Source organism: Trachemys scripta, chromosome 6 (assembly GCF_013100865.1).
Source record: "Trachemys scripta elegans isolate TJP31775 chromosome 6, CAS_Tse_1.0, whole genome shotgun sequence".
Lineage (NCBI taxonomy): Eukaryota > Metazoa > Chordata > Testudines > Emydidae > Trachemys > Trachemys scripta.
The window spans coordinates 58,308,962-58,335,907 of NC_048303.1; the positions used below are offsets into that span (position 1 = coordinate 58,308,962).

General features: G+C 41.3%; 1 protein-coding gene across 1 annotated transcript in view; it reads left to right on the forward strand.

The window, feature by feature from the left end:
- Window positions 1–26,946, forward strand: part of LOC117879235 — a 142,189-nt gene that overhangs the window by 15,651 nt on the left and 99,592 nt on the right. The window contains exon 2 of the mRNA XM_034774274.1: window positions 24,277–24,426. Within this exon, the coding sequence (XP_034630165.1) occupies window positions 24,322–24,426 (105 nt within the window). The 5' untranslated portion in view covers window positions 24,277–24,321. The remainder of the gene's footprint in view (window positions 1–24,276; window positions 24,427–26,946) is intronic.

Below are 26,946 nucleotides of genomic sequence, written 5' to 3' on the forward strand. Positions count from 1 at the left end.
GGCTATAGGGCAGGCTGTGCCAGGTCTCCTAATCACTGCGTTCTAAGTGCTGCCCCACTCACCTTGTTGGCTGGACAGGAAGCAGCAGCATTGGCCTGGGTTGGAGCTGAGGACAGAGCAAGCTGGGAACTGATCTCTGCCCTGGGCTGGGCTGAGTTGGACTGGCTGGTGCCATGTGTTTCATCTATGTGCTAACCTGGCTCTCGCTGCTCATTCGGATGTTTTTTGTCACCCTGGCGGTCAATGAGACTGTCATAATGCATATACACTAGGGAGATGAATTAAAGTAGTCCGTGCAACTTAATTCTGGCATTTCCTAACTGTCGATTGCTTGGCGTAGCAAGATTAATATTCTTTTAACATATTTTTGTTTGTATGTAATACTATAAAAGGTGGAAGAAAAGAAGGCTGTGGCAGCTAAGGATGGGGATAGTTAGGACTTTTAGCAACAGTGAAGGCATGGGAGGCAGATTGGGATTGTAACCTGAGCACATTAGGTGGACATTTCTGTCCAAATGAACAGCTTTGATATAGTTAATAATATTGACACGTGAAATGCCACATTCAGGTTTCAGAGTTATCCACACATTGGGGATGGAATGGAATAGTTCACAGCTCTCTTAGAATTTTTGTTTCAGACTGTGAACAGACTCAGTAGGTTAACATTACATCAATTACCTTTGTTCATGTTTAGAAGATTTTCTTCACAAACTTGCATTATGTTTTCAAAAAAATGTTTATATGAACACGTATGCACGTAGAGTTTAGATTCTGGAGCACAGTTCTGTGGCACAGGCTGGATGCTGCACCAAATTCTCTAGGTGCGAAATACACGGGGCTCTGATTTTACTATATTAGTGGCAGCTTCATTAATGGTTAGTGAAGTAGTGTTTGTATTCTGCTTAATTATTTTATGAAATTCTCTTTATTTTCTAGGCTATGCTCATAAACTTTGTTTTTATTTATGATACATTGAATTGGATGTAGTGGTTTTTATTTTGGATATACCCACTGTTTGGGAACATAGGAGGGAAGGGAATCAAAATCAAACCATGCTTAGCAAGAAATATAGGTCTGATTTTTCAGTCATGGACGAAAGAGATTGGAATCTTCTCCCAACTCGGTTCTGTGAGGAAACAGGCTGAGTATGGGTGCAGGAAGAGCTAAATTGATAGACCTACTGGATTCCAGGCTTGGTCTTATTATTATTATTATTATTTTTTAAGATCCAGTCATATCATGATAAAAGCATAAAAAGCTCTTCTGGTTACAAACCTATTTTATCTAGAGCTATTAAATAACTAGTATTAAAGCTTACCAGTGCACAGGACAGAAACTCACTGTATAAGTATTTCAAACAGAAGAGCAACAAGAATTAAATTATTAGTTTCTTAGAGCCGTCTCTCGTGTCAACATTTGTGTTCTCTCCTAGTTACTGTAAGTCCTTGAATATCCTCAGTACTTTATACGTAGAGATGTGTTTCTTCATGCTTAGGTTACACAACACCTCCTCACTAAGTCTATGTTCAGTGGAAGTAAACTGGTTAAGTGGAGTCAGAATTAGCCTCCACAGGAACAGAGCCAAGAAAGACTTGCAGTGCTTCCACTCAAAGTACATGGAAAATAAGTTCTTGAGTAGAATACAGCCTTTAGTGTTTGGGTAAAAGTACATCTCATTTTTTGGCAGTACTGTCTAATGATTTGTCACCTTCTATCTTGCCCTGAAAGATCTACAATAGACTGAGACATGGAGTAATTTTAGACGTTAACTTGGTCCAATGACTTCAGTAAATAATTTTAGTGTCTCATATACAGTGGCATTATAATATTTCCTGTTTTATTATCTATCCCTTTCCTAATAGTTCCTAACATTCTATTAGCTTTTTTGACTGCTGATGCACGTTGAGTGGGTGTTTTCAGAGAACTATCCACAATGACTCCAAGATCTCTTTTTTTGAATGGTAACAACTAATTTAGATCCTGTCATCTTGTATGTATAGTTGGGATTATGTTTTCCAGTCTGCATGAGTTTGCACTAATCAACACTGAATTTGATCTGCCATTTTGGTGCCCAGTCACCCAGTTTTGTGAGATCCTCTGTAACTTTTCACAGTCTGCTTTGGTCTTAACTATCGTGAGTAATTTTGTGTCATCTGCACATTTTGCCACTACACTGTTTACCTCTTTTTCCAGATCACTTATGAATACATTGAACAGCACTGGTCCCACCACCACTATTTACTTCTCTCGAGTCTGAAAATTGACCATTTATTTCTGCTCTTTGTTCCCTGTCTATTAACCAGTTACTGATCCATGAGATGACCTTCCCTCTTATCTGATGTCTGCTTACTGGTGACAAATCTGAGGAACTGTCACAGATTGAAGTGTCACTAGAGGAGGTTTTGGAATTAATTGATAAACTTAACATTAACAAGTCACTGGGACCAGATGGCATTCACCCAAGAGTTCTGAAAGAACTCAAATGTGAAATTGCAGAATTATTAACTAGGGTTTGTAACCTGTCCTTTAAATTGGCTTCTGTACCCAATGACTGGAAGATAGCTAATGTAACGCCAATATTTAAAAAGGGCTCCAGAGGTGATCCTGGCAATTACAGACCAGTAAGTCTAGTAGGTTGGTAAGTTGGTACCGGGCAAATCAGTCGAAACAATAGTAAAGAATAAAATTGTCAGACACATAGAAGAACATAAATTGTTGGGCAAAAGTCAAAATGGTTTCTCTAAAGGGAATTTGTGTTTTACCAATCTATTAGAGTTCTTTGAAGAGGTCAACAAACATGTGGACAAGGGGGATCCAGTGGACATAGTGTACTTAGATTTCCAGAAAGCCTTTGACAAGGTCCCTCACCAAAGGCTCTTACGTAAATTAAGTTGTCATGGGATAAAAGGGAAGGTCCTTTCATGGATTGAGAACTGGTTAAAAGACAGGGAACAAAAGGGGAAGAAATTAATGGTACATTCTCAGAATGGAGAGGGGTAACTAGTGGTGTTCCCCAAGGGTCAGTCCTAGGACCAATCCTATTCAACTTATTCATAAATGATTTGGAGAAAGGGGAAAAAAGTGAGGTGGCAAAGTTTGCAGATGATACTAAACTGTTCAAGATAGTTAAGACCAAAGCAGACTGTGAAGAACTTCAAAAAGATCTCACAAAACTAAGCGATTGGGCAACAAAATGGCAAATGAAATTTAATGTGGATAAATAATGCACATTGGAAAAAATAACCCCAACTATACATACAATATGATGGGGGCTAAGTCAGCTACAACAAATCAGGAAAAAGATCTTGGAGTCATCGTGGATAGTTCTCTGAAGATGTCCACGCACTGTGCAGAGGTGGTCAAAAAAGCAACAGGATGTTAGGAATCATTAAAAAGGGAATAGAGAATAAGACTGAGAATATATTATTGCCCTTATATAAATTGATGGTACGCCCACATCTTGAATACTGTGTACAGATGTGGTCTCCTCATCTCAAAAAAGATAGTGGCACTAGAAAATGTTCAGAGAAGGGCAACTAAAATGATTAGGGGTTTGGAACGGGACCCATATGAGCAGAGATTAGAGGCTAGGACTTTTCAACTTGGAAAAGAGGAGACTAAGGGGGGATATGATAGAGGTATATAAAATCATGAGAGATGTGGAGAAAGTAGATAAGGAAACGTTATTTACTTATTCCCATAATACAAGAACTAGGGGTCACCGAATGAAATTAATAGGCAGCAGGTTTAAAACAAATAAAAGGAAGTTCTTCTTCACACAGTGCACAGTCAACTTGTGGAACTTCTTACCTGAGGAGATTGTGAAGGCTAGGACTATAACAGAGTTTAAAAGACAACTGGATAAATTCATGGAGGTTAAGTCCATTAATGGCTATTAGCCAGAATGGGTAAGGAATGGTGTCCTTAGACTCTGTTTGTCAGAGGGTGGAGATGGATGGCAGGAGAGAGATCACTTGATCATTACCTAAAAAGCAACAGAGGGTCCTGTGGCACCTTTAAGACTAACAGAAGTATTGGAGCATAAGCTTTCGTGGGTGAATGCCCACTTCATCAGACGCAAGTAATGGAAATTTCCAGAGGCAGGTATAAATCAGCATGGAGATAACAAGGTTAGTTCAATCAGGGAGGGTGAGGTGCTCTGCTAGCAGTTGAGGTGTGAACACCAAGGGAGGAGAAACTGCTTCTGTAGTTGGCTAGCCATTCACAGTCTTTGTTTAATCCTGATCTGATGGTGTCAAATTTGCAAATGAACTGGAGCTCAGCAGTTTCTCTTTGGAGTCCGGTCCTGAAGCTTTTTTGCTGTAAGATGGCTACCTTTACATCTGCTATTGTATGGCCAGGGAGGTTGAAGTGTTCTCCTACAGGTTTTTGTAACTTGCCATTCCTGATATCTGACTTGTGTCCATTTATCCTCTTGCGTGGTGACTGTCCAGTTTGGCCAATGTACATAGCAGAGGGGCATTGCTGGCACATGATGGCATATACAACATTGGTGGATGTGCAGGTGAATGAGCCGGTGATGTTGTAGCTGATCTGGTTAGGTCCTGTGATGGTGTTACTGGTGTAGATATGTGGGCAGAGTTAGCATCGAGGTTTGTTGCATGGGTTGGTTCCTGAGTTAGAGTTGTTATGGTGCAGTGTGTGGTTGCTGGTGAGAATATGCTTAAGGTTGGCGGGGTGTCTGTGGGCGAGGACTGGCCTGCCTCCCAAGGTCTGTGAAAGTGAGGGATCATTGTCCAGGATGGGTTGTAGATCACTGATGATGCGTTGGAGAGGTTTAAGCTGGGGACCGTAGGTGATGGCCAGTGGAGTTCTGTTGGTTTCTTTTTTGAGCCTGTCTTGTAGCAGGAGGCTTCTGGGTACACGTCTGGCTCTATTGATTTGTTTCTTTATTTCCTTGTCTGGGTATCGTAGTTTTTGAGAATGCTTGGTGAAGATCTTGTAGGTGTTGGCCTCTGTCTGAGGGGTTGGAGCAGATGCGGTTGTACCTCAGCGCTTGGCTGTAGACGATGGATCATGTGGTGTGTCTGGGGTGGAAGCTGGAGGCATGAAGGTAGGCGTAGCGATCGGTGGGTTTTTGGTATAGGGTGGTGGTAACGTGGCCATCGCTTAGTTGTACTGTGGTGTCTAGGAAGTGGACCTCCCGTATAGATTGATCCAGGCTGAGGTTGATGGTGGGGTGGAAGCTGCTGGGATGGTGTTTTCTGGGAGGCCCAAAAAAGTGTGTTATTTACATTGTAAATTTGTCTAGCTTCAACTTCCAGCCATTGATTCATGTTATACCGTTCTCTGCTAGATTGAAGAGCTCATTATGAAGTATTTTTCCCCATGTAGAAATTTGTAGACCTGTATTCAAGTCCCCATTTAATCTTCTCTTTGTTAAGCTAAATAGACTGAGTTCTTTGAGTTTGCCATTATGTATGTTTTGTATTCCTTTAATCATTCTTGTGGCTCTTCTCTGAATCGTCTCCAATTTATCAACATCCTTCTTGAATTATGGGCACCAGAACTGGACACAGCATTCCAGCGGCAGTCACACCATTGCCAAATACAGAGGTTAAATAACTTCTCTAGTCCTATGCAAGATTCCCCTGTTTATGCATCCCAGGATCACTTTTGGTCACAGTGCCACATTGGGAGCTCATGTTCAGCTGACTGTATACCACAACCCTAAATCTTTTTCAGAGTCATTGCTTCCCAGGATAGAATCCTCCATCTTGAAGTATGGCCTACATTCTTTGTTCCCAGGATATGCATTTACATTTATCTATATCAAAATGCATATAGTTTGCTTGCACCCAACGAAACAAGACAATTTAGATTGCTCTGAATCAGTGACCTGTCCTCTTCATTATTTACTGCTCTTCCAATCTTTGGGTCATTTGCAAAATTTATCAATGATGATTTTGTGTTCTTCCAGGTTATTGATGAAAATGTTAAATAGTATAGGGCCAAGAAACGATCCCTGCGGGACTCCACTGGAAAAACACTCACTTGATGACAATTTTCGGTTAATAGTTACATTTTGAGACCAATTAGCCAATTTTTAATTCATAACGTGTGCCATGTTAATATCATTCTAGTTTTGGCTAGTGTATAAGTACTTTGAGCTAAATTATCTTAGCCCTTGTTCAGCTGCAAGGTTAAGCAAGACATTCTTCTCTTTTCCCCGCCCCCACACATTTTCTCTTGCTCAACCTTGCTCAGATTTTTACTCCATCCATGGTGCAGAGAGCAGGAGCTACTTGTCCAATAATCCCTACTGTGAGCCAGTGGTTTCTCCCCAACATTCAGAGACACACACTGAGTTGTAAATTGCTCCATGGAAAGGTGAAGTAACTTACCCCTCCTCCAGGGCAAGAGGGTGGGAAGGGAAAACAGGTTGTGAATAAGTGACTTGAAGTGGGTTCTCTGAGGGCATGGTTACACTTGCAGTTGTAGAGCACTGGGAGTTAAACCAGCCTTCGGAGACCGCAGCAGGGAAAACGCTGACGAGTGTTTACACTCTCAGCTGGAAGTGCCCTGGCATAGCCACATTAGCAGCTCTTGCAACTCCACAAAGAGCAGTGCATTGTGATAGCTAACCCAGCATGGAAGTGGCTGCAACGTGCTTTTCAAATGCGGGGGGTGGGGTGGAGTGTGACAGGGAGTGTGTTGAGTGTATGTGGAGGGAGAGAGAGTGGGTTTTTGGGGGTCTGAGAGTGTGTCAGCATGCTGTCTTGTAAGTTCAGAGAGTAGCAGACCTCCCTCCCCCAGCTCTCTCACTCACTCAAAGCAAGCAGCTTTCCCCCGTAATGGTTCCTTTGTCAGAAACGGAGCTTTGAAAGGGCATATCCGCATTCCTACAGCGAGTTCAAAACAATGACAAGAGTGGCCACTTGATTTAAGGGGATTATGGGACATTTCCAGAGGTCAATCAGAGTGCAGTAATGCAACACCTCGTTCACACTGGCAGCACTCCAGCGGGGGTGCAGCAAACGGTATTCCACTCGCTGAGGTGGAGTACCAGCAGCGCTGTAGCTGCGGAGTCAGAGCGCTCTACGTTTCTTGCCAGTGTGGATGGGTAGTGAGCTAGTGCACCCAGGGCTCCTTTATTGTGTTGTAACTCGCAAGTGTAGCCAAGCCCTGAGTCAGAGTACCTCCTGGAGCTACACCTGGGGTTGTGTAGTTTACGCGCCACTCTTGTTAGGGGCTATGCCTATAATTACAGTCTAGCCCTACAGGTCCAGCAAAGTCTGTCTGTCTCTTTCTTTTTCTTTTATTTTTATTTTTTTAAGAGCAAATTCTAAATTTTTCCAAGATTTTTTTTTTAAGGAATTCTGTTTTTAAAAGCTTTATCATTCCTTAAACCCTTGAATCATAAAAGCAGTGTTCTAGGGAAAATAGTAGTGATGAGAGCAATTCGTTATCCCTCCTAACAGAAATTTAAAAGTGAAGTGTTACCCTCTAGAGGAATAGATTTTTTTTTTTTCGGGAGCAGATAGCTACACCAAAATCAGCCTCAGGCATTTTTCCCCACAATTTCCTTCTTTCTTTGGTAATTTTGTACTTTTCATAGTAATGAGAACTTCAGCATTCTCCTAAATGTTTTCTTTCTTTTCAAAAAGTGGAATAAGGAATACCTTATTTCTCAAGTGTTTCAGATAGCTTTAAAGAGCTTCCAGAACAGTTTTAAATTAGTTATCCGTTGCATTGAAACTTCTGAGGAGGACTCTTTAGAATTACCAGATCGGTTGTTTTTTTTTGTTTTTGTTGAGGTAAGTTCTTACTTCTGCATATAATTCAGACAAGTTTGGAGCAACCAGAACACAAGCTCTGTTCAGATACACCAAGGAGAGGTACCCAACACAGTAATGTTTGTGTTCAGGGGGTGTTCAAACAGAATTAGGGTCCCAGAATCCAAAGGAAGAATAACTATCCGTCACTAATTTTGTTTGTAGTCAAGTCCTCAGTAGGGATAGGTGAAAGCATTACTAAAAAGGGAGTAAAGCTATATAGTGCTTTCACAAGATATTATATAAAACATAGTTCTTGAAGGGCTGTCATACTATCTGATTTCCACTTTTAAGAGACATCACTGGCTCGTTTTGGAGAGTGTCTAGTGAATGTTGCTGTTGTGATTGAGCTTGCCTCGAACAATTTTCTTCGAGATGAGAACTGTGGCTTAGTCACTCTGTCATTCTCTTGGCCTGAGGAACTTTCCCTGGTCCCAGTTGTACTTGGATGCATGAAGTGCAGGACTTCTGCAACGCACTGAAAGGGAGGTTATGCAGGAGAAAAGGTGTTGTTCAGACTTAGGCCTGATCTTGTCATCACTGGATACAATTTTAAGTTGCTACACAGTGGGGAAGGAGAAGAAAACTTAATGCTGTGGTAGCAAGGCCAATTAAATTGCACCCATAAAAGACTGAAATTATCTTCTTAGGAAAGGAAAGGAATTAAATCTTGTCCAAAATCATTTTTTGTGAGGGGAATTCACTGTGAGAACCGCCCAGGAGGGAAATAAAAGCACTGGAATGGAGTACTCTAACTGCTGCCATTTTCCTTTGCTTGAAGATAGGTAGTTCTAAGAAACAGTTGGTGCACAATCCTGGTGCAAGTCTACACCAAAATGGGGAGTCATCACTGAGCGGGTCTGTTTCCAGTGGGGACCCACAGGGATCGGTTCTTGGCCTTGCAGTATTTAATATCTTTATCAATGACCTGGAAGAAAATATAAAATATTTGCTGATAAAGTCTGGCTGTGACAAAAATTTAAAAAAATGATTGTATCACCTTTTTAGAACTATAATTGTATTTTTATAAGTTTAATATTAATAAAAGGACGACAACAACATATACAAAACACATTGAATGTCTAATTTCAAAGGGATCAGCCACTTTATCAAATTTCCCCACCCTTTTTTTTAAGACTTGGGAAAGGATGACATTTAAAATTGCCTTTTTGTTGTTAGTGTGGGTGTCTAGGGCTGTCAGTTTTTTAATAGTTCTCCTTTTTAGAACTTAAAAATAGAGACACATGACATGCAACCTAGCTTGTGAACAAGTATTTGATAAGCAGACAGTTCTGAGTACAATTCTAATTTCACACTTGACTAGCCAGAGGGGTCAGAAGGTCTCATAAGTTCTAGTTATTTTTGATGTTCCCTCTGTTGCATTGTGAGCTTTTCCCAGAGGGAGTGGAAAAGTTGCCTTTATTCAGAATTCATGTTCACACAAGCTTGACACGGCATTAGAATGTGCATGGTGGATTCTTTTTCACCATTTTCTACACTGGCTTTGCACTTCTTATAAAATTGTAGTGTATAATGTCTCTCAACATACTTTACCTTTGGTTAGTAGTTTTGGTACTACGTATACTTAAGTCTGCTTCACATAATTCAGCAAATTTAATTTTTTAAAAATGTGTAACTATCTTGTTAGTTAATCTTTGCTTTCTAAGACGTTTTATAGCTGTCAAAACTGTAATGTGTAGTAACCAGAAGTACTGTATCTTTTCCTTCTCTTTCATAAAGAAGTTTTGAAATGATTACTTTGCCTTTTTTGATTCAATTTAATTTAATGGTAAGTAATTATTAATAAAGGATGTGCTACATTGGATTGCTGTTCATTTAGAAATGAATGTATATAAAAGGAAGAGTAATATACAAGTTTTCTCCTTTATTTGATAATATTTTAGTAATATTTCATTTGAACTGTTTCTTAAGTAATTCTACTATTCAGTTTTATTGCTAATGAACTTTTTATCATTTTGTTATGATTCACTTACCATGTGCAGGGAAGTCTCCACATATTGTCTTCTAAAAATTGGTATCCAGACAAAGTTTTCAGACAATATCTGTATTCCACAAAATCTCTCATTTTAAATAACTCTACCAAATAATGTGACCTATCAAATGCTGTTCTTTAATTCCTTAAGTAACAGAAGAGAAAACAAATGCCAGATGACACTTGCATATTCCAGACATTTTACTGTTCATTGCCAAGTGTACAGTTCACTGTTCGGTCACCTGTGTTTGTCAATTTAGCACATTTTAAAGCAGTTCTCAGCCCCCTCTTTGTTCTCTAAAACTTACTTTGAGGCTTCAGACATTGCCTGGCTCATTATTCTCTGAGGAAGGTTAAGGCCCTCACTGTCAGACCGAAACTACTCACCAATTAGAGCCCTGGCTTTGGCACTGAATGTGTCATGCCTGCAAGCCTTCCTACTGGGATCAATGGCATTCGTGTTCACTTTCATAAATGTACAATAGACACAAATCTCAGTGGAGAACTCTGTATTTAGCTTGCACTAAGAAACAAATGCAAGCCTTTTCAGAATGCAGACACTACCATAATACAGCTATTGGAATAGACATTGATCAGTCCACTCACTGCATAAAATGGTGGTTTGCTGTCTTCTGCAGGATGCAGTCTAGTGCTTAGAGGCCTTAGTGTGTTTCTTCTTTGTGTCTTTAAAATAAGTGTAGACAAACTTAGGGACATAAGACTTATGTGCTGGAAAAGTTTCTACACTTGAACAAAATTCAGTGGTCTTTCTTTTTTTTAAGCACTTGAGAGAACATAATATTATAGCAAATTAACTGATTTACATAAAATAAATGCCCTTTTGTTACTGATGTGAGTGACAAGTGGTGTTCAGGATAAATATCAGATATTGTAATTAATAGGTAATTGTTAGTGGCAAGGTAAATGTTTTATTTCCTATTTGTCGCCTTCTCCGTAGGCCGTGTGTGTGGGTTTTTTCATGAGTTGAATTGAAATATAGACTGCCAGTGCTACTTCTTGGATTAGCTCTCAAGGCATGATCCAAGCATAATTTGCATCCTTCCTTCACAATAAAACAGTTACATGAATTTATGAATAGCTTTTCCTATTTTTTTCTGATGTTCTGTATTTAGTCACCAGCCTCTCAGAGTTCTGAATTTAAGTTCTTCTTCGAGTGATTGCTCATATCCATTCTATATTAGGGGTGTGTGCTCACCACATGCACCGGTGCCGGAAGTTTTTCCCTCAGTGGTATCCGTAGGAGACCAGCTCTGGCATCCCCTGGTGCAGCGCGTACATGCCACAGTATAAGGGGTGCTGCCGGCTCCCCCCATCCTCAGTTCCTTCTTGCCGCCAGTGATGGCGCTGGAATGTCTGCTGCTTTGGCTAGCATTGTGCTTCATTCAGTGTTCTCTTGAACGTTTTCCTCTAAAATAGTTAAAAAGTTGTTAGTTCCCTTAGTGCTAGTTTTAGTTTTAGTTGGTCCCACACCAGACTCAGCCTAGGGTCGGGGCATGCCCCGGGCCCCATGCTTTAAGCCCTGTGATCATTGTAAGTGGCCTATGCCCATCAGCCACCCGCACAGTAGCTGCTTGAGGTGTCTCAGTGAAGGACACATAAGTAACAAGTGCAGAATCTGTAAATCCTTCAAACCCTGAACAAAAAAGGAGAGACACCTCCATCTCAGGGTGCTTCTAATGAAGTCGGCGCTAGCCCTGGCACTGGAGCAGAGGTCTGACTTGGTCCGAGTACTGTAACATTGGTGCGGAGTACCCCGCCAGCTCCATCTTCAAGCTGGCACTGATCCCCCTCCTTGGTTCCAGCCAAGAAGCCTAAGAGGACCGTGAGGGGAAGATCTCCCACTTTCCATAAGGAAAAGGAGAGGGCTGGAGGAAAGCCAAGACCAGTGGTGGGTGGCTTATCACCTCCGTCAGATCAAGTCGAGTGGTCTAGCTCCGGGGTGGCCAACCTGAGCTTGTTAAGGAGCCAGAATATACAAGTGTACCTTGCCAAAGAGCCACAGTAATACGTCAGCAGTCCCCCATCAGCTGCTCCCTGCGCCTCCCACCCACCAGCAGCCCTGCCAATCAGCACCTCCCTCTCCCTCCCCGCACCTCCCGATCAGCTGTTTCATGGCGTGCAGGATGCTCTGGGGGCTGGGAGAAGGAAGGAGCGAGGGCACGGCAGGCTCAGGGGAGGGGGCGGGGCTTGTGGCGCAGAGCCAAGGGTTGAGCAGTGAGCACCGCCCAGCACATTGGAAAGTTGGTGCCTGTAGCTCCAGCCCTGGAGTCGGTGTCTATACAAGGAGCTGCATATTAACTTCTGAAGAGCCGCATGTGGCTCCGGAGCCACAGGTTGTCTATCCCTCATCTAGCCCATCCCATAATATGCCTGCTATGCCAGACAGTGAAGAGAGCCTCAGTCAACTAGAGGTCCCTTCAATACCTGAGGTCCTGCAGGCAGCACAGGAGATCCTGACGCTACTGGTGCCGTCCACACCAGCTGTGGCGGTACCCCAGCCCAGGGGTAAACCTGCCTTGGGACCGTTCTGCATGTCCCCGCCTCAGTGGCACTGCTTCCCATTGCAGGGGACGTCCCGCCAGCACTTGCCCACCCGGAACCGTCATGCCTCAGAAGTTGGGAGGCAGGCTCAGCCAAGCCTTCTTCGGTCTCTGGACAGGTCTATTTCAAGACATAGCGGTCAGCACCACACTAAGAGGGGCTGCTGGTCTGCCCGATCATGGTCACCTAACAGCGGCCACCTCACTTCCGGCTCAGGCACTGAGCAGGAGTCCTCGACTGCGGGTCAGGCTCCGCACTAGTGGAGGTGTCTACATCATCGGCATTGCAGCCGCCCCATGGTCCCAAGGCCAATGGCCAGTGGCCTGGTACCCCTGGAATCCTTGGGGGTTTATCCAGCCTTCACAGGCCGCCTGGTCAGTAGCGGGAGCTTCGGAGAGGCCATTGACCTCAGCATCCTGCAGAGGTGGAGGCCCCAGATGGGAAGACTCCCTTCCCCCCCCCCCCCCCGGCCCATGAGGAGATGGAAGGAGCCTGCTGGACCACCAGGGGATGTGGTAGCTCCCACGGACCAGCTTAATCCGCATCATTGCCAGACGAAGCCATCACGGGTCCCTCTCACCCAGTTCCACAAGATGATGCTAAGGCTCATCAGGACCTTTTGAAGAGGGTCACCTCCAACCTGGGGCTCCAGGAGGAGGAGCTAGAGGCACCATTGGACTCCATATTTGATGTCGTCTGCTCCATAGCACCTGCTAGGGTAGCTTTATCCCTACACAAAGGTGTATCAAAAATTATTAATGCCTTGTGGCAAACCCCCTCCTCCCTGCCCCCCATTTCAAAAAGGGCTGAACGTAAATACTTTGTGCCAGCTAAAGGCCACGAGTATCTTTACACCCCCAACTGGCCCCAAACTCTCTCATAGTTGAGGCTGTTAATCAAAGGGAGAGGCAGGGGTAACCCAGGCCTACGCCCAAAAATAAAGACACAAAGAATGGATCTGTTTGGGTGAAAAATTTGTCTTCCAGCCTTCAGTTTAGAGTGGCCAACCACCAAGCCCTCCTTAGCCACCACAATTAGAACATGTGGCACGCCATGGCCAAGTTCGATGTTTTGCTTCCCGAAGGGTCCAGGAAGGAATTCCAGGCGATCTCAATGAGGGTGCTGCTGTGGCCAGGGCAGCCTTTCAGGCAGCTTCAGACACAGTGGACTCCACAGCTCACACCATGGCCTTGACCATCTCCATGCGGCAGGCATCCTGGCTGCTCCTCTCTGGCCTGTTGACTGAGGCTCAGCGGTCGATGCAGGACCTACCCTTCGACAGTCAGGCCCCGTTTGCAGAGCAAACAGCAGAGCAAACAGAGACAACAGCAAGCTGCATGGGCTAAAAGATTCCCGCAGTATCCTGAAAACTCTAGGACTGTATGTCCCTGGTCCAGTCCAAAAGCGGTTCAAACCATAGCCATCCCAGGGCCAAGGGAGCCAACCCTGACAGGAGCCACCCTACGAAAAGAGCAGGGGCTGCACGTGCTGCCCGAGCCACCTGCCTCTGCCCTCTGCCCAATCAGGCTCAACCCGTACTAAACAGGGGAGCAAGTGGGCATTTTGAGGGTGCGCTCAAAGGCAACCTACTGGACTATACCCTGGATCCATCTTTCCTGCCTTTCTCCAACCACCTTTCTTTTTTCCTCCCGGCATGGATCACCATAACTTTGGACCGTTGGGCCTTTAATACAGTGGGGCAGGGTTATACCCTCCAGTTTATTTCTATCCCCCCACTCCTGCTCCCCTTCCCTGTCTCTCTTCAGGGACCCCTCTCATGAGAGTCTCCTCACACAGGAGGTAAAAGGGTTGCTTCAGCTGGGTGTGGTGGAAGAGGTTCTTCATGAGTACAGGAACAAGGGGTTCTGTTCCGGGTACTTTTTAATCCCAAAGGCCAAAGACAGTCTACAGCCCATTCTGGACCCCCGAGATCTCAACAAATACCTAACAAAATTGAAGTTCTGCATGGTCTCCCTGGCCTCCATCATCCCCTCTCTGGATCCGGGAGACTGGTATGCCGCCCTCGACTTGAAGGACACGTACTTTCATATAGCTACTGTCCAAGCACACAGGCGCTTCCTACAGTTCATGGTGGGATCGGACCACTACCAATTTGTGGTCCTCCCTTTTGGCTTGGCGACAGCACTAAGGGTCTTTACCTAGTGCATGTCAGTATTAGCAGCTTACCTCAAGTGTCAGGGTATCCAGATCTACCCATACCTCGACGACTGGCTGGTCGAAGGTTGATCTAGGTCCCAGGACCAAAGGTATGTCACGGTGCTGCAGGCTACATGCTGATTCCCTGGGCTTGCTGGTAAATGACAAAAATTCTGTTAGTTCCAGTGCAGAGGATAGAGTTCATCGGAGCTGTGCTCGACTCCACCTGTGCCAGAGCGTTCCTACCACAGGAAAGGTTCCAAGCATTGGTGGACCTAATCGCTGGAGTGTCTGTGTTTCCCCCAACCACGGCCAGGGTTTGTCTGTGCCTGCTGGGCCACATGGCAGCATGTACGTATGTCATCCACCATGCCAGGCTCGGAATGTGGCTCTTACAGCAGTGACTGCCAATGGTCTATTCCCAGTTTGGAGATTGCCCGGAAAAGGTCATTACCATCTTGCCGACAATACTTACCTCGCTGCAATAGTAGACTGACCCCAGGGCGGTCCTGGAAGGAGTTCCATTCAACAGCCCTTGTCACTCAATTGAGTTAATATCGGATGCCTTGGACCTAGCCTGGGGAGCGTATCTCAGTGACATCCAGACCCAGGTCCTGAGCCCCTGTCCCACAGTGGGACTTTAACTTGGATATTTCTAGGCTCCCTTTGATCCTGTGAGCTTCTGCTCCTTCTCCCACCTGTCATGGAAGGTCATTTTTCTTGTGGCCATAACATCCGCGAGACGAGTGTCAGAGCTTAAAGCCCTGACATCGGAGCTACGAGGACAAAGTTCAACTGCGACCCCATCCTGCCTTTCTGCTGAAGGTGGTATCTTCCTTCTGTTTTAACCAGGACATCTTCCTCCTGGTGTTTTGTCCCAAGCCGTCAGACATGCCCTGCCATTTTACCTGGAACGTACCAAGCCCTTCCGCAGGTTGACTCAGCTCTTCATCATGACAGCGGACAGGATGAAGGGCCTTCCGGTGTCCTCACAGAAGATTTCTAACTGGATCACTTCCTGCATCCAGACCTGTTACAAGCTGGCACAGGTCCCACCACTGCAGATTGGGAGGGACCACTCGACCAGAGCTCAGGTGTTCTTGGTGGCCTTCATGGCACACGTCCCCATTCAGGACATTTGCAGAGCCGTGACGTGGTCTTCAGTTCACATGTTCAAAGCACACTACATAATCACTCAGCAGGCCAGTGATGACGCTGGGTTTAGCAGAACTGTGTTGCAATCTACACCCCTTGCTTGTTGATGTAGAACATTGCTGTCATGTTGTCAGACATTACCTGAATATCACTCTATATCAGATCCCTCAGTCCTCATCCTCAAAAGAAACCTGCACAAGACCTTCAAAAGACAAGCCTGGGAAAAGACAGTTGCTTTTTTCCATAACTGGTGTTCTTCAAGATGTGCTGGTCATGTCCGTTCCATGACCTGCCCTCCTTCCCCACGGCAAGAAGACACCCGCTGGCTGGGTGTCCATAAACTGAGGGTGGGGGGAGACGGTGGCGCCACTTATACTGCGGCATGTGCGTGCCGCTCCAGGGGGCGCCAGAGCCGGTCCCCTATGAATGCCACTGAGGGAAAAATTTCTGGCACCAGTGCATGTGGTGTGAGCGCGCACACACACATACACACACACACACACACCTCTAATATGGAATGGACATGAGCAACACATCTTGAAGAACACCAGTTATGGAAAAAGGTAACTACTTGATATCTGCTAGTGCAAGTCTGTCTAACCCAGGCTTATAGGTTTGCTCCCAGCTGGAATGTAGGCATACCCAGAGACCAGCACTTGAAGAAGAAAGAAATGTTACTTACTTGTACAGTGATTGGAGTTCTTTGAGATGTGTGGTTTCTATCTGTACTCCACTACTCACCCTCCTTCCCCTCTGCTTTGTAACCTCCAATTTGCAGTAGAGAAGGAACTGGAGAGGTGGTCAGTCCACCCTACCCCTTACAGCCTCCGTTCAGAGTTTGAGGCGAAGATGTGTGCAGGCATGGGCCAATGGACACTGCTAGCAAGAATCATCCAGTCTCAGGTGCATGGAATATATGCTCACCTACTGTTGAATACAGATAGGGTCCACATATCTCGGAGAACTCCAGTCACTGTAGAGGTAAATAACATTTCTTTAGACAATTTTTATCTGTTTAATATGTGCCATATTAATTTTGTATTGTTCTAGATTTTTAATCATGTTATGCAGTACTGAATAAAATGCCTTTTAGAAGTCCAGGTATATTACATCAACACAACTACTTTTATCAACCAAATTGATAATCTCCTTAAAAAAAATCAAGTTAGTTTAACAAGGTCCCTTTGCATAAACCCTTGTTGATTGACATTAATTTATCAAGTCCCATATTGGCTGCTTTATTACCTTGCCTGGGCTCAGTATCAGATTGACAGCCCTATAAGTATGTGAGTCATCCTGTTTATCCTTTTAAAATATTGACACAACTTTAGCTTTCTTTCAGTCTTCTGGATCTTCCCCCTGTGTTCCAAGGTTTATTGAAAATCAACATTAATGGTCCAACAAGGTCCTTAGTCAGCTCATTTAAAACTCCTGGATGCAAGTTATCCAAACCTGCTGATTTTAAAAATATCCTAGTTTAGTAGCTGCTGTTTAGTTGATTTGATATTGGAATGGAAAGAGTAGTGCTGTCGTGATCGTCATATGATATGACATCATTATCTGTTTTCCCCTCAATACAGAACAGAAATATTAATTGAACACTTCTGCATTTTTTACATTATTATTGATAATTCTACCATTTCTAGCTAGTAATGAACCAGTACCATTGTTGGATTCTTTTTGTTCCTAGTATATTTAAAAACAGTCCTTGTTGTCCTTAACTCTGCTGGCCATAGATTTTTTTCTTGTGTTTCTAGCATTAAAGTAATTAAAGAATTTTCCTTTGTTCGCAAACCGCAGCCACTGGGAGCTGCGGGGGACCGTGCCTGCGGATGGTCAATGTCAGCAAAATGTCTCGTGGCTCACAATCAGATTACTCTGATGGGCTGCACGTAGCCCGCGAGCCGCAGGTTGCCCACCACTGATATAGTACTTTTGTTACCATGCAGTAAAATAGCTAAATTATAGTCAATTGCTTGATTACACTTACAGTTCATTATTGAGAATATTTAAGAGACCAACTGTCAAATCTGATTCCCCACTCTGGCACTTTGAGTGCAGAAGGTGGGGGCCCGCAAGGATTTTAAAAATTAATACTTGCCACTCCAGGCTTGTATTAAACTCCCAAGGTTACAGCTTCTCTCTGACCTTGGATGGGTAGATGCTGCCACCACCCAAATGCAAACCCCTTGGGACCCAGGAAGGTGCACTTGGGAATTCCTTCCTTTGGGGTACCCTCAAGCCCTTTCACTTCACCCCAGCCCTTGGGGAAGAGCTGAGAAAGAAGCAAAAGGAAATTAGCTGTTGCCCCCAGCTAATTAAACAACATATGCCCAAGCCTCTTAGGACACCAAAAATCCAATCCTGTTTTTAAAAAAGGTAAATTTTACTAAAAAGAGAAAAAATACATCTGGAACTTAGGCTTTTGCTAGATTTTTAAAAGAGCAATTCCAAAAATTAAGCACCCAAAATAGCTTTCTTGGGGGTTCAGCTTAAAGGTTACAAGCAAACAAAAGCATCTGGGGTAAGCACTGACAAGTCCACAAGCCAATAAGAAATAAAAGAAATAACCTAATTGCATCTTTCTAAATATTCCTAATCTATTTACACATTTGGGGGTTCCAAATAAGTAGTTCTAGGTATGATCTGATGATCTATGGTCATACCTGGCTTAAAGCTTCTCATAGCATAACTGCTCCCTGTTCCTGTCTTTCCTGGAGAAAAACAACAGAGAGAAAGGGGAAGTTTTTTACCTAGGGGATTTTTTACAGGTAAAGCAAGCAGAGAAGAGCCACCTAGAGGGACTTATAGCTAACTGGCTGGCTGGGTGTCCATAAAAGGGACCTATGCGCCCCCCCCCCTTTCATTTATCACACCAACAAACCAAGCTTAGCCAAATTTATTATCTGAAGACAAAGCAGTACAATACAGAAAAGAAAGAGTTAATGTTACCAATCCTACAAAGCAGTTCTTACAGCATTCAGTTCACTTTACACAGAAGGTGTGCCCCTGAGATATGCATCTGAGACTATATATATATGTATGTATATGTGTGTATGTATATGTGTATATGTATATGTGTATATGTATGTGTATAGGTAGACCAATTTTCAAGTTAGAGAGCACTGTCTATATCCCTCAAGACTAAAATTTACCAAAAAGCTTATTTTATTTTATTTTTTCTGGTCCAATGGCGTACCTTTCTTTATCTCTGTTTTGGATATTACATTCGAAACCAGTTGCCCAGCTTGTATCAGGACAAAGAACAAACAAATCTTACTTTTGACAGTGGCATAGCTGACTTCAACTTTGCAGTGTTGTGGAATACTTGGCATGAGTGAATAGAATTATGGGAAGAACGTGATACCAGTCAGTTAGTATAACTACCTAACATTCACATTTAATATAATGTATAAATATTATTTCCATGCACATAATACCAATTAATATGGTGTGTATGTTTATATAACATATGTGTGTTGTCTAAGAGGAGTAATTTTGAAATTTCACTGGGAGAGAAAAATGCAAGAAAAAGATTAGGAAGTTTATATTATAAATTCAAACTCATATACATGTTTCCTGCTATAACATAATTTTAAAATAAAATCTAAGCTAAGTTTGAATGCCTATGGTTTTCTTTTAAAGTTTTCACATCTTTATTATTCATATGTAGGTTACTTTTTTAATATTTAGCAAAGTTAAAAGGACACTAAGTAATATTTTATTCTTTTAAAAAATTTCTGTTATGTTTGTATATTCTTCCTAAGTGCTAGAAAATAATTATTTCCCTTTCATATTTTATATGATTTTTATTATTATATTGGACTTATATGTTTTCCCTAAATCCTGCATTGTTAACTTAGGCAAATCTCCCATGGAAGACCATAGGAATAAAGGATCAGGCCAGTAACACTTTGTTTTGGGCATAAACCAACTAAATGTTTGGCCTCTGTAAATAAGGGTTATTAGTTTTTTATCTCAGAACAGAAACAATGGTGGTACCCTGGTAGCAACTCAATAGTTGTGGGTTGTCTTCCAAATTGGGGTTAAAATGGTGTGTAGAAAGGCTTTCAGTATGAAATTTCAGATTGATCTATAATTTATATAAAATATAAAATGTTAAGATAAAGCCACCCAACAGTACATACCCTTTTCTCCCTCACCCTCAGTCCTCACTGTTACAATAGCTATCATGTACAGCAGAACACATATAACTTAGAGAATTTTTTCACTTGACCAGAGCTAACCTTAATCCTTCCCCCTGGGGGTTGCCTGTCTTCCAGCACTTCCTGGGTCAAACTATCCTCTTTCAACATGCCACATTATTTCACCAAAAATTCACAACTAATTATATTAGGAGAAGGTAGTTTGATAAAGGGATGTAAAGAGGGGAAGGCTGGAGGAGGCAGAGTTAATGTTGCAGTATGATGTCTGTGGTGTATGGTAGTTATTGTAATGGGACAGTGTCGGCCTGTGGGTAGCTTAACTTTTCCTTTTCTTTTTTTGTGTGAATTTGAATCAAATGTTTGTGTGGGTGTGTGCGCACGTATAGTAATAGAGGCAACGGGGCGATGGGTCATTTGTGGTGCCACCTTCAGTTATACCTCTTGGCTTGAAAAGATGCCACACGTACGAGTGGGGGGGGGGGCAAACCTAGCAATGTCATAATTTATTATAGATTATTATATAATAGGATTATGAAAAAATATCAGTAGCAGAGTTGTGGATTTTAAAATAGATACTCTGGAGGAAGGTAGTTTTATGGCTAAAGCACAGGACTGGGAGTCTATAAATCAAGGTTCTGTTTCTGGCTCTGCCACCAACTTTCTATGTGTCCTAGGGCAAGTCACTTAGGTCTAGTTCTGTGAAATCCTGAGTGCTTCTTTTTAAAAGATTGAGTGCCCTCAATTCAAATTAATGTCAGAATTGCACAGAACTTTGCAGTATTGGCCTCTAAATTTGACTTCAGTTTTCTAATCTGTATAATGGGATAATATATACTGATTTCACAAGAGGATAGTGAGGCTAAATTTTAATAAATGCTTGTAAAGTGTTTAGCGATTCTTGGATGCTCTAGAAGTTCAAAATATTATCTATTATATTTCAAATCCAGAGGATATTTCTCACTAGATTTTACTGTCTTTAAGGTGAGCCAGAAAATAGTCTCAAATTAATAGAAATTGTTTTTTAAAGGGTTGTACTGCAGTACAATAACAAGTAGTTGCTTCGGCTCCTCAGTGAAACTGTAAAGACTGAGGTTTCACATTAATATCAACTAATTATTCAATAGAACGTAATATAATTCCATCAGATAAACAGGTTCTAATATTCTGTGAGGTACACAGATATGATTATCTTACAAGACTCAAAATTGCGATACTATTTCAAATTAATAATTTACAACTGTAAACAATCAGCACCTATTTGACATTAAATCTTCATTGATGGGAAACCGATTTTCCATCTTGTCTCGATTAAAAAAGGCTCTATTTGGATATATTTCTTCTAAAACATCTCACTAGACTTGCCATCACTGTCTTTCTATGAAAATGTACTTTTGTTTCTGCAGAAACATTATATTAATATGGAATAACATGCTGGAAATTTGAAAGTGGTTATTTTACAAAAATTATATTCTTTAATATAAACTAATATAATTTGACTTAATTCTTTCCTCTAAAATAAAACACACTGAGGTAAATTTTGGTGGTTGTAGCTGGAGCTGTTGTTCAGCTTTTGTTTATTGCTAATGTAAGTTGTCCACTTCAAGACTGATTCATGTAATGTGCTCAATATCCCTCAGCAGTTTTAAATCCCACTGAATTCAATGGGAGTTGAGAACACTCTACACGTCATAAGGAGTGGGTTTTTAATTACCCATGATCCAGTTTGAATATTTAACTTTTAATGTTAATCAACAACAGTTCTAAGTAGAAAATACATCCTTAAAGGGAAACGAATAAAAAACCTCCCAAACGGGCTGAGTTTTAGTCTCACTGTGTCTGTCTATTGTATCCACATGTTGTGTCTTCTCTTTATATTTTAAGCTCTTTGAGGCAGTGAATGTCTCTCTGTTACATGTTTGTACAGTGAGTAGCACAATGGGGCCCTGGTGTCTACGCACTACTGCAATACAAATAATAAATAATAATAATAATAACAGATTATTGAAAGAATTTCAAACAACCTGATAAGCAACATTGTTGTTTTATTCTAAACTGTAATAAATAACAATCCTATTCAATGCTAGAGGCTGGGGACTTAAAACAGTACAGCAACAAGTTGCTAAGCATCCTTTGAGTTTGTAGTAATTAACATCAGATCCCAAAGATATATTAAAACTTGAATGCTATCTAAGTGTATATTCTAGTAGACCAAACCTCTAAAGGGCTTTCCTATTTTGTGCATACTACCTGCACCACTTAGGTAGATGGTTGTTAACTCCCCCCTGAATTAAATGAGTTATATTTCCATGCACAAAAGGAGACCCTTTAAAAAAAAAATTGGTCTCTTATGTGTCTGTGGCAATACAATTCTGTCAGACTGGTAGGAGGTCTTTTTGCTGTTATACCTTCCTGAATTCTGCCCATGCTACCCATAGAATTCAGTTCTTTACATTACTGTATAAGATTTATAAGTTAACTGTATGGTTCTTGGTTTAGTACTCCGCCTGTCTAAAGCAATCTTTTTTGGAAAATCAAATAAATATTAACAATCTGAAATCTCCAGTTCTTTGACAGGAATTTATCTCAACTAGTAAAAATAAAGTTTACATGTCAAAATCTGATCATAATTTAACTGGTGTAAATCCCCAAAGCTTCGTGGAAAGAAAGTAATACAATTTGAGATGCAAATTGAATGGAATTTGTATATATTGTACATTTTTGTAGAGGATTTGTAACACTACTTTTTTTACTGATCAATTAAAGCATTGAAAGAACTTTAAGCATTCATTGGGCTTATGCTGTTGACAAATCATAATGTTTAGAACAGCAAGAAAAATTTCTTAGACTTTATAAAACAAATTAAGTTTCTGGAGTAAACGTGTAATTTCCACTGAAGTCAAAGAGAATATGTAGAGGGCAGTAGCATTTATATTATTGATGGATTGATATTGCCAATGGTATCTTAAACCATAGTAACCTGTGTCAAAGGTTTGCACTCCCTAAGTGCTATAGTATTGGAATTAGCAGGGCAAGAACCACCATTAGAAATGTCATTAGGTCTGGAGTCTCTAGGAACGATAGCAGTGACCACAACAGTATTCACAAGTTATTAGTCTTCTCTTTATTAAAAACCTTACTACATAGATATTCAATGCCAGAGTTATAGATACATAAACAAGGTGGAGCAACACCATAATATGTCCAGCATCAGTGTTTTCATATTCACATCCACAAGGGTACCATAAAGATGAGTGACTCTCTCAATAGGTGGTCATCTGTGGAGGGTTTCCTGATGTATTCTTCCTCCCTATTCATGCTGGGGAACCCCTTTTATGCTGTTTTACACTCATGCCTGTAACCTGTATGCATATGCATGATGGTCCCAACCCCTTTTCCCTTATTGGGACTTCTGCACCCCATAAAATTTGGGGTGACCCACTTTTCATACGCTATCCTCTTAGTTCCTCTTATTTTCATTAGCATTTTACATCATCAAGTCGCCATGGTAATCTGTGGTTATTGCAGAATTTTACAATCAAACATCTTGCGGTATTGACAGGTGCATTGTGGCATATTTTCCCAAACATCACCTATTAGCACATGTTTTACACTAATCTTGTATGTCTACTGGTACAGGGTGACTCCTGGGTCACCACCTCATGTCAATCCTTCTTAAGGCCTAATGAGGCTAAGCTAAAATCTTAGTCTCAGTCTGCAGGTCTTGTATTACAACCTTACTTTACTTATATACCTAATATACATTCATCACTCATAAATACTTAGGCAACCTTATACCCCTACAATACTGTCTTACTTATACCTACAATTTAAATCTATTCACCACATATTAATTACGTATGAATTAACCACAACAGATAGCACAATTAAATTTATTTTTATAAGGTGATTAGCTATTGGGCTAAATTTAGCTCAGTGTATGCTGATGGCTGAAATGTGGATGTAGGCAGAATAGAATATGGCGTATTCATTTTCAAGTGGTTTGTAAAGAAAATTAGTTAAATATGAGTGATGTGGCTTTAACATCCACTGGCATTATAGATGGATATTTTCCAGACTTCTGTAGCTGTAAATATATAACTGACTGTAAGTCTCCTAGAAAATATAAACAAATGCTATTAGTTTAGATGTGAAAGTTTTTTATTTCTTGATGGCCGCAGTTGGAATAAGCACACTCTCCCTAATATTTTTACTATGTTCTGCTCAGCTAATAAAGTTTAAATTTGGAGTTGGATACATCCATATCAAGTTATCTACACTATTAGTTAAATGTTGGTTGGTTGGTTTAACCACATTAAATAGTCATCATTTTTTAGTTTTGTCAGCTTAGCTGCTGCCAACAAAGATTTGTCAAAAGTTGGCAGGGTTTTCTTCTGTCTGTGTTTAAAATTCTTGTTTTTACAGTTGCGGCTGTGTTTTTGTTTTAAAGGTTGTAAGGCACTTACCCAAGCACCCTGCAGGCAGCCACCTCTCCATGAGTCCAGGATGTCAAGATAATTCACTGCTAAAAAGGGATGAACAAAACCATGAACATCATACTTCTCCTCTGAATAGGAATTTCTCAGGATATAACCAAAAGGTAGACATGAATGGCTGACATTTCTTAAAAATTTATTAGACAAGTATGGTGCTGATCTTTCTGAAATAATCTCTTTGGCATACTGTCTAGACACAGAGGAGTTTAATTAAAAAAAAAAAAAAAGTCCAGTATGAGTGTTGTTTTAAATAGTTTACTTTCACATCAAGTCATCAGATATGGAGGTCATTAATCTATTCATCCCTGTGGTGAAGAATCACACACTATTATTAATACAGCAAAACTTGGACTTAAAATTTATACTTTTTAGAAGTAATTTCTTCAGCGCCTGGTCTCAGATTTGTCCTTCCAATTCACAGAAACCTGTTTTTTGGGTGGCGAGGCTGAAATCCTCCTTGGCCTGAGCATATGACTGGAAGAACTGCAGTTTTTCCTCCAGCTGACTGACTAACTAAAGAGGAACAAAGACTATTTTAAAAAGGGTTCTTTCCCATTGCCAGAATGAGAAGGCTTAGTGAGAGGAGAGGAGGCAGGAGGGATTCTGCCTTCCCTAAGGACTTAGCCCAAACCTGGAGACTCACAAAAGGAAGTGAGAGTTCAGCAATGGTTTCAGGCCCTAGGGTGACCACCCACAAGAGAGACTTAGCAAGGTCTGTATTAATGATCATCTGATCTGACTCCCTGTATAACACAGGCAACAGAACATCACCTAGTAATTTCCTTATCGAGCCCATAGCTGCTATAGAGTATTTTTTAGAAAGATGCCTAGTCTCAATTTAAAGACTTACTGTGATGGAGAATCCCCATAGGATTACCATATTTCAAGTTCTCAAATAGAAGACACTGCCAGGGGAAATGGGAGGTAGAGGGAGAGGAAGGGTAGAGTTTCTATGGCAATACCATACCATGCCACCATTATTTCTGTGCTACTGCTGGCAGCGGTGCTGCCTTCAGAGCTGGGTGGCTGGAGCCAACTCTGAAGGCAGTGCTGCCACCAGCAAAGAGGACCAAAAAAGAGGTCATGTCCAGGAAAACCTGAATGTATGGTAACCGTAATCCTCCATATCCCTAGGTAAGTGAGGATAATGGTTAATTACTCTCACTGTTAAGAATTTGTGCCTTATTTGTAGTCTGAATTTGTCTAGCTTCAGCTCTCAAATCTTATTCTGCCTTTATCTGCTAAATTAGAGAGTCTTACTATCAGATATTTCTTCCCCATGTAGGTACATGCAGACTATGATCAAGTCACCTCCTAATGTTTTCTTAGATAAACTAAATAGCTTGAACTGCTTAAGTATCTCACTTAGAAATATTTTCCAGACCACAGATCATTCTTGTAGCACTTTTCTGAACCCTTTTCAGTTTTTCAACATCCTTTTTGCAGTATGTACACCAGAACTGGACACAGTATTCAAGTAATGATCATGCTAAGGCCATAGATAGAGGTAATACAACATCCCTGTTTCTGCTTGATATTCACCTGCTTATACATTCAAGGATTACATTAGCCCTATTAGCTACTGGGAACTCATGATCAAGTAGGTTTCCTTCCATGACCTTTAAGTCTTTCTCATTGTCATTGCATTGCAGTACACATTTTGTGTGACCCACATTCTTTGTTTTTAGATATATGACTTTCCATTTGGCTGTGTTAAAATGAATGTTTTGTTCACAAGAGCCCACTTTCTTAAGTGATGCAGGTCATTCTATATAACTGTCCTGTACCCATCATTATTTACCATTCCAACAATTTTTCTTAGCTTAGTTGCTTCTCATCACAAATAATCTCCACACCCTTCCTCCTCAGAACTATTGCCCTTTGTCTTGCCTTATGTTTGCCTTAATTCGACTATAATTTTTTGGGGGCATGGATGTTTGCTCTGTTTTGTAAAAGCTATGTAAATTAATGATATACATGGTTTTTAAACTAGAATAGTAATAAACAAGCGTTCTCAGTTAACCACTCTGACCTTTGCAATTCTCTCCCCTTGGAAATCCTTAGAGCCTAGGTCTAGCAATCTTCAGGGCATAATGCAATATGCATTTATCTTGTTTCTCTTGTGTTTTAATTTTTGTTTTAATCTCTACATTGGAACTGTCTAGTTGGCCTGGCAACAAGTGCTGTAGAAATGAGCATAGTTTCCAGTTTGATTATATGTATCAATATTAATATTATTTTAAGCATAAAAGCCAAGATAGTTAAGATTTTATTTCACATGTCCTACCTGGCACCTAAGTTTTCAAAAAATGTTTGTGGCTCATTGGGTCAAGATTTAAAAGAAGTGTACAAAGTACCTGCAAAACTCCATGCTTGTACATGCAGACTGACTAACTTGTTTGAATAGTTATGTACTTTACTATCCTTCTGCCTGTTTGCATGCATATATGCAGGTTTTTGTGAGTAATGCATATTATGAAAATTTAGCCCCATTTGTTTTTAAATAATGCCGTCCAGTAATTTGAAATGATTGGTTCTTAGGGGAAATGCAGATTTGAAAACAACAAACAAATATTTTTGGATGAAAATAATTTCAAAGCAAATATTATTATAATTCTCCCCCC